Source organism: Pezoporus flaviventris, unplaced genomic scaffold (genome assembly GCF_033815535.1).
Source record: "Pezoporus flaviventris isolate CSIRO_AGI_PZ_B2104156 unplaced genomic scaffold, CSIRO_AGI_Pfla_v1 ptg000029l, whole genome shotgun sequence".
NCBI classification, from domain to species: Eukaryota; Metazoa; Chordata; class Aves; order Psittaciformes; family Psittacidae; genus Pezoporus; species Pezoporus flaviventris.
The window spans coordinates 5,912,755-5,925,000 of record NW_026892577.1 but is presented as its reverse complement, the minus strand read 5'-3'; the positions used below and the strand labels follow the sequence as shown (position 1 = coordinate 5,925,000).

Sequence of the window (12,246 nt, the reverse complement as noted above, 5' to 3'; positions counted from 1 at the left end):
GCGGCGGGGAGCGCGACGGGACGCTGCGTCTCCCTGACGGGCTCCTGCCTCGGTAGGAACTTGCCGCGCTATTTTAATTTGGATAGGCGTGAAATTTGTGCGGGGGGTTTGGTTTGTCCTTCTCCTCCCAGAGGTTAAGCGAGCAGAGCAGTTTTCCCTACTAATTTTTGTATTTTTTCCTGAGTGAGGAGAGGGGTATACATATATCGATATAGATACATAGATACATTTTTTTTCTTTATAAACTTTTTAGAAAATGCCAAGACACCCGTTTCCCCCTCTGCCCCCCTAAATACCCAACTTTGTTTTAGCACCTGCGGCTGCAGGGATGCGCGCAGGGAGCCGCAGCCCCGCTTGGCCTCTCCCTCCCCTCTGCGATCGCGATCTCATGGTAAGGAGGGCGCGGGGCAGAACCCCCCACCCCCTATTGCTCGCCCGCCGGTCCCGCTCCGGTCTGCGCTGCTTCTCCCCGACGGCTCCGGAAAAGCGGCCGGGGTGGGGGGGGAAGCATCCCGCAGGAAGCTTGTTGCGGGAGGGGGTGGGAATAGGGAGGTCCCGGCGAGCTCCGGGCTCTTTCCCGTCGTGAAGGGGGGAACGGGCCATCCTTCATTTGCAGTTGCCCGTCCTATTTGCTGCACTTTTGGAAGTTATTGTTGGTCAATGGTGGGGAACTGTCCGTCAGCAGCCCCGGCGCCGGCGGCTGCCGCGGGAAACCGCACGTGGGACAAAGGCGGCCGCTGGAGTGTGGTGGCTGCGGTGAATAGAGGGAGGGAAGGCAATTAGTTGCCGTGTTGTTGGGGCTTTTTACTTGTCAAACCGGAGCCTCGTTGCTTTTGTTGTTGCCGTGTAAAGGGAAATCGCGGGGTTTTGTTTTGGTATTAAGGGCCTTAAAGGTTGCTGGCTGACACTTTGCACGCGAAGGCCAGAGCGGTGCGGGGAGAGGGACGGTGCTCAGGCCGGCAGAACATGCACAGATTTCCCCCCCTGGTCGCTTCGTATGCCCCGGTTTTTCCCCCTTCCTGCGGTCCTGGGTGCCAGTTTACATTTTGTTAGGTTTATTTTGTGTGGCGTGCAGCCTCCCCAGATTAAACAACCACTTAAAAACCTGGGACCACTCAACCTATTTAAACAGTTTTCCCCTGGATGTATTCAGTCCCGTTGTTTCCTTCTTTGGGGTGAGCTCGTTGGTGTGATCACCCAGATGTGCACGGGGAAGACAAATGTTGCAACTGGTCTCCTTCAGCGCCTTGTCTGCAGCAGTGTCCGTCCCACATGGAGATCGTGCTCCCTGCGCGCAGCATCCGTCGGCATTACCAAACTCCCTTAGAAAGTGAGGAGGGGAAGAAGGTGACCATGGTCTCCTTAAAACACCCTGTACGGCTTTTGCCCCTGGTGCAGAGTAACTACTTTGCAACTTTAGGGAAAAGGATAAATAAGAGGTGAGGGATTGACTCTTGGCGAAGTCGGATGCTGCGGTTTGCCCTTGGTACCTGGCTCAGGTTTAGGAAGTAGGTGTCTTGCAACACTCGTAGGCAAGAGTAAGAGGCAGGGGAGAAGGCTTCACCCTTGCTCAGTTCAGCGATGCTCTCTAGGTTTCCCTGCTTGGGAAAATATAATAGCCAGGGTACCGAACGCTGGCAATATTGAAGCTCCTCTTGCATCGCTTTTGCAGTGGGGTCTGTGGTTTACAGAAATACTAAATACTAAAGGAAAAGGGGCAGGGGGGTGGGAGAGAAACCAGAGCTAATGGTAAAGGTCTGCCGAATGTCACCTCAGTGGTGCTATGACAAGAAAATACACTTTTCTTACAGCTCTCCCCCTAAGAAATTTGTTTTGAGGGATTTGACAATCTTGCAGATAAAGTGACTGCTCGCTACACTTAACTGATCATGCTCCCTCACGGCCGGCCGGCGTTTGCTCGCTGCACTTAGTAATACCTGTGCAACCTGGGTTGTAGTAGCATTGTCATTGATTTCCAAGGTAACTGCTTTTTAGCTCTTCTGAGCAGACATACCTGCGTGGGGGGGGGGGGAAGTCTTTTCCTCACTCCCTGGAAGGATGATGGTAAAGTGCTATATGAGAAAAGACAGGAGGCTTCTCTAAATTTTGATAACTGCAGCCGACAATTTAGAAATAAGACACTTCTCACAGCCAACATGTCAGTGGATTTTGAGCATTCAGAAAACACCAGGCCAAAAAACTGGAGACATCTTGATCTTTTAAGACAGCTTTTCCAGTACTTTAAGTAAAGGAGGTTGTGTGTGGGGGGTGTGGGGGGGGGGAGCGGGGAAAGAGAGAAAAGCTGCGAGGAAAATAATACAAAGCCAGCACAATTGGCATCTAGACAGTAAAGAAAAAAGTTTTTGAGGTTAAGAGAAGGAAAGACAAAGCTGTTATGTACCCGAGGGATGCAATTTTAGTGGGAATGGAAGATTTGAGTGGTAAAGGAGGAGCGCTTGCCTCTGGGTTCTCTCTCTTCCAGCAGTTCGGCTGCTGGCATCTCAATCTGAATTGCTGGGTGAGTAGCACTTTCTGCGTGCGCGCTTTCCATCTTGACCATTGAACTTCTGATGTGACTTCTCTCCCTCTCCCCCTCTCTCCCTCTCCTTTTCTTTCCTCCTGTGTGGAATCAAAAAAGAAGGGGGGTGGGGGGGGGTGGTGTGAGAAATCGAGCAAGCATCTCCAGCTGTGACCTTTGTTAGCGGTGGTGTTGTTATTTATTTATTTCATGGTAAGCGTCTTTTTCAGCAGGGGGAAGCGGGACTTTTCGATGGCACTTTAATTGTGCAGCGGTGACGGGGCGCGCGCGGCACAGCCGGTTTGTCGCGACACAATGGTGCAGCGGGGCAGAGTTGTCGCACTCCTCCTCTTTGCCCTTCCTCCGCCTGGTGTTGGGTTTTGGTTGATGGAAAGAGCGGGGGGGAGAACCAGGTTTTTTTTCTTTCCAATGCATCCAGGGTGGGATCGGGGTGTGTTTGGGGATGGGGGGTGTGTTTCGTTGCCTGGTGTGCAGCAGGTTCCAGGGGCTGGTTTCTGGATGCTGAACAATGGTTACCAGCCAGGGAGAAGTGTGCGTGCGTTTGTTAGCTGTGTGTTACATCCGCAGTCATACATTCACACAGTGACCATGACATCACTAGCTTTGCTTTCCTTTTTTTCCTTTGGGGCGGAGGGGGCCACTTCAAAGCTTTCTTCAGTTCAGTACGCTATTTCCTTAACTCTGAAACCATGAAGGTAAAAATGTTTGTTGATATCTTTTTTTATAGAAGGAGAAAAAGTTGGTTTGTAGCAGGGCACATACGTGACAGTTAAGGGGGTTTGGAGATGGAATTGGTTTAACTCATACACAAAACGAGATCTTTTTCTTTTTTTTAATGATTAAAAATAGTATGTGGTTGTTTTTAATTGGGTGCTTTAGATCCTGTGTGTGGTTGACGCTCTCTTAAATTCTCTCAATTCTTCATAAAGCTCAGCCGTATTGCAAAAGGTGAAAATTTTAGGGACACTCCATTAAAATTATTTCACCCAGTGATAAAGGAGTATGGGAAATAATCCTGAATGTCGAGAGATAGGAGATAATGTGTTTTGACACAGTGGTTCTGTGTTCGTTATCAGAAGTCCATGAGACTTTGTTTTCTCTCATTAATATATATTACAGAAAGTAAACCTACCCCTCAGCCCATTCCGTAGGCTGCCTCTGATTGTACTCAGAAAATAGATGCGATGCTTTCCAAAATGGTTAAATACATATCTTCACCGGAGGTTTTGTGGCAGTCTTGAGTTTTCTGCTCTTTTCTTTTCCAACTCTGCCAGGCTTGCTGACAGTCAATCCAGGAGGAGGATTTCTATCACTTGAGTGCTCTCTGGTACCTTTGCCTTGAGTAGCTTAGTTGATTTATTTACCTTTTCTTGTATAAAAACAAGGGATAAAATTCTGTAGAATGGATCTAAAATGAATTAATCTAAAAGGACAGTTATTTAGATGTTTCTTCTTTCACTGCATGTCGTTGCGTATACAGGTTTTACATGGCTGGGGGATGAGATCTTGTAAGCATTTTACCTTTGGAGGAATTTCTTTTTATGGGGACTTGGGGTGAAAGGCCTGGCAGCACTGTATAAATGTGCCTCTTTCTTTTCTTCCAGAGTATCTGCAAGGTGTTTCAGTACTGATGTGTGTTTAACATCACATTTTTAAGGAAACTTTGTTGAATTTAGTCAAGAAATAATTGGCTGTGGATTTCCTGAATTTCATCACTCAGTTGTTTTGTGATGGCGTGTAATGATTTTAGCAGATGAAAACAAACGAAAACGTGCTTTTAGAGCTTTGTTATTTGTTAAAGCTATTTAATACACATTTGCTACGTGCGTTGCGTATCGGTACTGAGCAAAGTCCGCTATAATTTGTGAATACTGCATTTGAAAAAGCTGCACTGAAAACTTGGCAGCCTGTCTGTGGGCATGTATATGCATGTTAGTTTTTTAATAACGCTGTTGTTGCTGAAATTGCCAAATCCAAGTGGGTATGGGCATGCATCTTAATTTTATTTCTGCATTTCTTGCCGTTTTTTAGCAGCTTCGTGTTCAAGTTTTATTGTAGACAGAAATCACAAATATCCTAAGAAATTCGGTGGAGCTGTTTCTCCCGCAGCATATGTCTGTCTGGTGCTGAAATAAGAGATTTATATGCAAGAATTAAAGCTGTTTAGAATGTGGTGGTTTAGAGAGTGCTAGGCAGGAAGTAAAGTTGCATGACTAGGTATTCATACAAGCACTTAACAAACAAAGTCTATCAGGGCAATTACAAGCACCCTATTGCTTACATTCACTTCTCCCTTCTTCTCATCTTTTCCGAATTTTTGTGCTTCCATTATCAATCTGTATCTCTCCCCTCTTCAGCTCCTTTATGGTCAGGAATGTTTCTTGAAGACCTGCTTAGGTTTCGCCAGTCTCTTTGCTTAGTGGTTTGGTATCCAGCACATCTTGTGCTGATCCTGCTTAAGAAAACGGTGGGTTTCAGTTTTAGTCTAATGCATGCCAAGTCTTTCTGCTTTTTGCTTTGTTAAACATGAACGAAGGCTTGCCTGCTCTGCGAGAGATAGTATCTGTCTAGTATTTAACTAACGTATGCAAAGAAAGCACCAAGTGTTTGTAAGGTTGGGAAAGAAGCTGTGCCTCTCCTTTTGTAATGGGAGAAGTATATGTGGGCACCTCGATGCTTGAAACTTGGAGGGTCTGAGCTCTACCCTGTCCTTCTGATACGGGTAATCCACCTGTTGATCAAATCATCTCTGATTTTGAGGTACAGAAATCGTATTGTATTGGCTGGGTATGTGGAGGCCACACTTTCTGGGCTATAGGCTGGGGTAGCTGTCCAGATTTGTATGCCAAGGTCAGGCAGAGCAGATGCAGCAGAGAGCTTTCTCTTTGTCAGTAAAACATTAGGAGAATGGGTAAGGTAAAATCTAACTGGCCTAATATAATTCCAGGTGTTGCTGAAGGATCTCAAAATACAGAGCTGTGTAGCAGGTGCTTGTCTGGGTCTGCACTGACATTAGAGTCACACTGCATGGTCCAAGAATGCAGCACTTTACTTGTATTTAAACCCCCAAGTTTATTATTTTTACTTAAAAGAACCCAATAGCCCAGCGGTAAGAGCTGTGAAAGCAAAGTGTGAGCACTGTTTAATAATAATGTTTTACTACTAGTGGTTTTAATTCTCCTGCATGAGAACTAACAGGCAGTAATTAGACAGCTGAAACCCCCGGTCTTTCCCTTTTACACTGGAGAATTTGGCGTATGCTAATTGTCACCAGATCATTTCACATAATTGCCTTTTGGCGAAATTAAGTGGAAATTTCCTGAACATCTTAAATCCTCGCTTTCCCACCCCCTCCCCTCAGCATCTTCGCTCCCTGACAGGAAGGATGCCGAAAATGTCAAGCACAGTGGCTTAGTGCTCCAGTATGCAGGGGGCACTTCATCATAGTTAAAGGTAGGGGGGGAGGAAAGAAAACGATTCTTTTCTTGAATGAATTGCTGGGCACTTAAAGCCAGGAAGCTGATTTTGTTGTTTTGTCTGAGAGACTTAATAGAGCCCGGAGTTCTTTTGGAAAGCCAGAAGTTCTTGCAGGAGCAGGGTAGGTACTTACTGGCCTGGGAAGTGGTCAGGGAGGGAGGAAGAAGAAGCAGAAGGAAGCAACAGTGTCCTGTTCCCCCCCTTCTATTATTTATTAAGGGGAGGGCAGCAGGGTTTGGGTTTTTTTGTCAAGCTCTGTCTAGGGGGGGTATTGTCCCAGCGCATGGTTGTCAGTGCTCCTGTCATCATTTGTGTGAAGGAAGAAAATGAGCCTTTTTTTTTAGCAGGGTGAGTTGTGATTATCAATGGAGGCCTTGTCTCCCGTTACAATGGGCAGTTAGCTTAGGGCAGGACCTTAGGCAGAAATCAGCTACATTAAACTGTGAAAGGGCTCAGGCCACTGTATCAGCTAGGGGAAGTAGTTTTCAGGAGGGAATGCTTAGTCAGGTGTGAAAGCATCCTTAAGAAAATAAACTGTGACTCCACTTAGCTGAGCAGAGCTGGGTAAAATGCAGTCTGGTTTATTTTTCAGGAATGCTTCATCACTGACATTGAATTTTTATGCTTGGGAAGGAGATGAGGACTGAGTTACGTATAGCTGGTGGGTTTGGTTGTCTTTAGCTTTTCAGTTAACCCAAATGGCTTGCAGTTTCCTTTATTGAAGTTTGGGGTGCCACCCAGAGCGGCTGCTGATGTGGGTGCATCCCTCCGGGGCAAGAGTGATGCTTACTGGTGGGTGCTCAGCTTCGGGTAGTAGTGACTCTGGTTGGAAATGGAAGAATATTCTAGTATTTGCAGTAATATTTTGTGATACGCCTTTCCTTGTAACTTAGTTTTCTGATATGGGGGGGGGGGGGGGGGGATGTCATTCCTAGGGTGAACCAAGGAGAGATCAACCTTTAGTAAAAAAGAAACTCTCCTCTTATGAGCATCTTTGGAGCTGCAGAGCAGCTCAGGAACATCTGTTAGCATTTCACTGGCCACAGTCAGCGTAACTGCAATAGCACCATCTGGAAAATACAGGGCGACAAGTTATAAACCTGGTTTTTAATGTGAACTGGTATTGAATGGTACCCTTTGCTAAGCCCAGGGAGCAACTCCAGGAGGGTCTGCTAATTCAACACCACTGTCGACCTTCTGCATCCACCCTGGAGGAGGGGAAAAGGCTGACAAACCCTCTCTGTGCTGCTTTTGTTTTATTGTATTAGGAGCATAAAGGCACTTTCAGGGCCCATCTTTCTTCAGCAGAAAGGGAAAGCAAAGGGGAAACTGGGAAGAGGAGGACATGGCAAAAGAAGACAGGCGGAGCTCTAGCTCCATTTGTTTTCAGTGGCTGTTGATTAATAGGTTTTAAGGTGAATGGCCAGCTCTCATTCCTCCTCCATTACTAGTAGTGGAGGAAGGGGAGGGGACTCAGGGTTCCAGAGTGCAGGGGCCTGATCAGTCCCTCCCATGCTGCATTCCCCATCCCATGCCATGGTCCTGCTTGGGGGTAAGCGGGGGGTGCCCACTGGACAGCCTAACAAACAGAACTTAAGGACACTTAAAAAAGGCCACCCAGGTTGGGGAAGGGGGTCCCTTCCTGGCTGTACCCACAGCGTTGCTGGGGCAGGAGCATCCCCTGTCCTGCCTTTGGCTGCTGGGCCAGAGATCCATTGGAGCAGAGTCTCCTGCAGCCCAAGGCCGCTACGATGCTGCAATGGCATGATGGTTTCCTTTCAGCCTGGGTGGCGTTATTGCAGACCTGCTTTTACTAAACACATTACTCCAGCGAAGACAAATCCTCTGGCCTCTCTGGCATGTCTTTCTCTGATTTTGATACCTTATTTTTAATACCTAAGCCAAACAAGCTGCGGATTTGCAAACAGAAATTGCAGTAACAACTCTTCCTATTTAAAGCTTGGTTTCTCTTTGTGTGTGCACAGTACAGTGTTTCATCTCGTACAAGTCTTATGTTGCTTCCAGAGACTTAGGAACTATTGATTTATACAGTATGTATTAACTTCTTCAGTAAATGGGGAGTATTCATCAGTGGGGTGTATTAAATTGGGCTGTACACACACAGAAGTATCTTTCATCCTGTTAATGAAATGTCCTTACTATGCAACAAAGACTAATACACAGCAATTTATACACACAGTCCCCTGCAGTTTAAATCTGAAGATCAGGTAGGTCTTTTTGTTCCCTAAAGGCACTTATCAGAACTTGGGCTAACTGGATCTCAGTATCCCTCTCAAAAATATATCAATCCAGCATTTGTTGTGGGTTTGGTGGTGTTCGGGGTTTTTTTTCGTCTTCATTCCAGGGCTCCATTATTGTTTAAAGTCATCTGTGTTAAAGCACTCCCAGAAGCATTTCAAATTCATATAGAGAGATTTAGTAGTTGAGTCCCTATGGGGACAATTTCCTCTGGTTTGCTTCAGGCAGCGGTTATCAAGAAAAGCAAACTTCTGTTGTTTTCTTGCAGTTCTTTACTGTGCCCTCTAACCCAGCATATGAGACCCCAGCTTTCAGTGGAGAGGAATGATTTATCAGCAGATGACTTGGTACTTTGTAGGTGCTGGGATTTCTCTCCAGAAATCTCCACTTGTTCCCATCCTCTTACCACATGCCCTGATGCTAATCTGTGCGTTCCATTGCAGCTCCCATTTCCGTGCCTGACGTAGCCATAAATGGAGTTCTTCAAGTTGCCAGAGAAATTCCTTCATCTCACAATGGCTTTTAGCTTAAAACTACCCTTGATAAAGTACTCGCAAAATGTATGTTGGGGAAGGGCCTTGTGCAGGGGGAAGGCTGAGGTCACCTAATAGGTGTTCCCTATTGATAGCTTCTGTGGTTTACCTTTCATTGCCAGTGGATGGGGTTAGGACCACACTTGTTACTCAGGCAAAGCTCTTATTGGCTTCAAAGGAAGATGCATGTGCAGGATTAATCCTGCTCTTTCCCAGCTCTTCCTTTCTTTTCCTCTTTTCCAAGGAAGCTTAGTTAACTTCAGGAATGCTGTTTTTAAAGACCAGCTTATTTAGCATATTACGCATGATTAGCTTGGCTTGCAAATTGTATGTGCTATTAAAAGCAGTGTTACGGTCCCTTTTCCCAGTGTGTGATAAACTGCAAAACACAATACAAACCTAGACCTGGATAGTGATTTGCAGGGACAGTGGTTCACACTCCTCTGTCCCAGAGAGCGTATATTTGAGCATTTCCCCTTTTCCCCTGGTACTTTCTCCCCACGCCTCTGCTGCAGCATCATCACAGTGGCTAAAAAAGTATCCTACCCTCACATCCAGTACCTTTATATGAATTGTTTGATTGCAGGGCAGTCACCCAAATAAAAATGACTTACCTGGGGAAACGTTTGCAGGCATAAGGCTCAAACTCTTGGTTGTTGGTGAGGTTTTTTTTCCCCCTTTGCTTTTTATTTTTCTCTGAAAAGGTTAAGTAAAATACAGAATAATTTTGCACCATTTTCTGGAGATATTGTGGGGGTCTTGGTATTTCCAAGCAGTGGGTGGTAATTTCCTACAGTCTACATGTAGCCCCCTGTGGTATATCTGGCTTTAGTGATACAGGCATGTAAGTCCAGCTTTCTTCTCCTGTTGTTTCTTGTTTGTCGGTTTAAGTGTGACCCTTTAATGTTATTCTGTCACTCACTTATTTAACTAACCAGGTCCAGTTTCTATGAAAATAAGCCCTCTGTGGAAGACAGCCCTCAGTGTCTGTCAGGATGTGGGCGAGGAGTTTTGCAGTGATGGGAAGGTAGACCTGGGAGAGCACAGGGCTATAGCAGCTACCAGCCACACTGTAGGTTACCTGACAACAAGAGCTCACACAATTCTAGGCCAGCAAAAATCCCTCCTATTGGGAATTATTGGGTTTTTTTTTGTGAACCAGGTCAACTGGCCATTTTGCTTGTAAAGTCATGTGTTGTTGAGTAGCTGCCTGCTAGTTTGCATGGGGTGTACTGCAGTTTGTTACGTGAAGCCCTTGCCAAACCTTTCAGTTACTTTTGGACTGCTTTGGTTGGTTCACTTGGAAAAGAAGAGATTTGGGGTTAGAGCGTCTCCTTTGTCTTTTTGAGTTAAGGAGCTAAGTCCCCATAGCTCCTCTGATATGAAACCATTATGGATCTGTGCGGCCAAAAGTTGTCCTTGGTTGAACAGCTGTCAGAAGACCTGACATACAACCTCAGCAACACAACATGCTGTAATTCATAGGGCTGGCTTTCGCAACCACGCTGTGTCCTGCTTGGTGGCCACTTGATGTGGGACTCTCCTGTGCCATGTGTGTGGTGTTAGAGGGAAATCGTTCCATGTAAGGGGCTGTAAAAAGGGATGAACATGGTAAAAGTTGTGGGAAGCATAAGCACCGCTCTTCAGCTTGCTTCTTTTGGATGCACACTGTTTGCAGATTTTCAAAGGGGTGAGTCAAATAGCTACATACAGCTGGGGCTGGGGGAGCCTTCTGGGGTGGAGGAGGCTGCAAGAGCTGAAGGTGAAGCTTTGCTTGACCAAAGCACCATGGAGGGGCTTCCTGTTTATTCAGAGAAGACTGATGTTTCTTTTCCTCCTAGCTCTCAGTCCATCTCCCCTCTTCCTTCCTCCCCAGTCTTAGAAACTCATTCCTGGAGAATAACTGAATTACTTCTGAAATGCTTTTAAGGGAAGCTTAGGGCGTTCAGACTGAGATCAGATCGTAACTTGTGTAAAGGAGCATGGCAAGGGTGCATGTTTGGGGGTGCTGGGGAGTGAGTGGTGGGGTCAGAGCTGTCCTTGGGCAGGAGGGTGAGCAGGAGGGCGCTGGCAGACCTTGAGCGGCAGCGGCGCTATCGGGGGCCACCGTCGTATCACTACTTCATTTTAATGTGATTCCTTTTACTTGATGTTAATGCAAGTTGTTCCTTACTTAAAGTAATAAAAGGAAATGAAGACACATTCTAAAATGAAACCTGACTCTAATCCATTCATCATCTAATACCAGCCTCTTTATCTTTGCTGGTACCTAATCTGGTTAAATGTCCCTGTTGTAGGATTTTAGTGAAAATCCTCTATGGGGAATAGGGTTTTTTGCAATTGGATTACTCGCAGTAAATGGTCCAGCAGTTCGCTTGTTTCAGCTTAATTTTTTCTTTGTGATCTTGTAAGGGTAAGTTACAGTTCAGCCTGCCTTTTCCTTTCATTCATTCACTCCTTTCTTTTTTTTATTTCTTTAAGAAAAAGAATTCCTCTCCCCCACAAACTAGGAATGTGACAGAGAAAACCTCATGATATCTGTGTGGTTATTCACCCCACCAGAATGTTAATTTCAATGGCTTTATCTGTAGTTTTGCCATTATTTATATAGCTGAATATTTCAGTAGCCTAATTCATCAGTATCCAGCTTCCATTTATTAGCATTGTCTGATGAATTGATAATTAATCAGCTCTTCTAATATGTATATATATAAAAAATGCAGGTGATCGCTCATCAGCCAAATGCTTGCTGATAAAGGGAATAGTCTTGCACTACAAACGCTTTTTATCTGGAGTATTTGCAATGAGCAGTAAAATGCAGAACTGAAAGTGAGGACAGGAAGGGGAAGGGGAAAGACCTGCAGGTCAGTGAGCGTTTGGGTCTTGTGCTAATTAAGTGGGGGGCTCTGTCAGCCCCTCACTGAGGAGTCTGCCTGCGTGGAGGTGAAGCACAAGACTGCAAAATTAAAAGGAGAAATTCGGAAGAATTGCTGTTGCTCCATACGGGAGCACGACGGGTCAAAAACATTAAGGAAACTCAAGAGTAGGGAAAAGCGTGTGAGGAGGTTTTAAGCAAGAGGGTGGGAAAACTGCAGGGGTGACACCGAGAAGGCATCTGGAAAAGTTGTGTTGAAATCTTGGATACTCAGATTTGTGTATGTCTTGCCTTGTGCTGCAGTGGGAGTACCCAGCGCTCCTCTAATGCCATCGACCTTTTTCTCTTGACAGTCTAACAAAGTGCCAGTTGTGCAGCACCCGCACCATGTACACCCTCTTACGCCGCTTATCACGTACAGCAATGAGCACTTCACACCGGGAAACCCTCCTCCACACTTACCAGCCGACGTAGATCCCAAAACAGGTAGGTGGGAAATAGTTTAGGGATTTTTTGGGAGTGCGCAGGTGGATCTTTCCATTTTTCATGTTAGAGGGAAGGAG

At 45.8% G+C, this 12,246-nt stretch overlaps 1 protein-coding gene across 40 annotated transcripts in view; it reads left to right on the top strand.

The window, feature by feature from the left end:
- Positions 1 to 12,246, top strand: part of TCF7L2 (transcription factor 7 like 2) — a 177,818-nt gene that overhangs the window by 138,137 nt on the left and 27,435 nt on the right. For 38 of the 40 annotated variants that reach the window (XR_009744340.1, XR_009744341.1, XM_061458728.1 and 35 more), the window contains one exon: positions 12,037 to 12,169. Coding sequence is in view for 38 of the 40 variants with exons in the window: in XM_061458728.1 (XP_061314712.1) it covers positions 12,037 to 12,169 (133 nt within the window). In the remaining 2 variants the exon portion in view is untranslated. Of the gene's footprint in view, positions 1 to 2,296; positions 2,519 to 12,036; positions 12,170 to 12,246 lie in introns of those variants that run through there. The other 2 variants (XM_061458730.1, XM_061458731.1) reach the window with 2 other exon arrangements.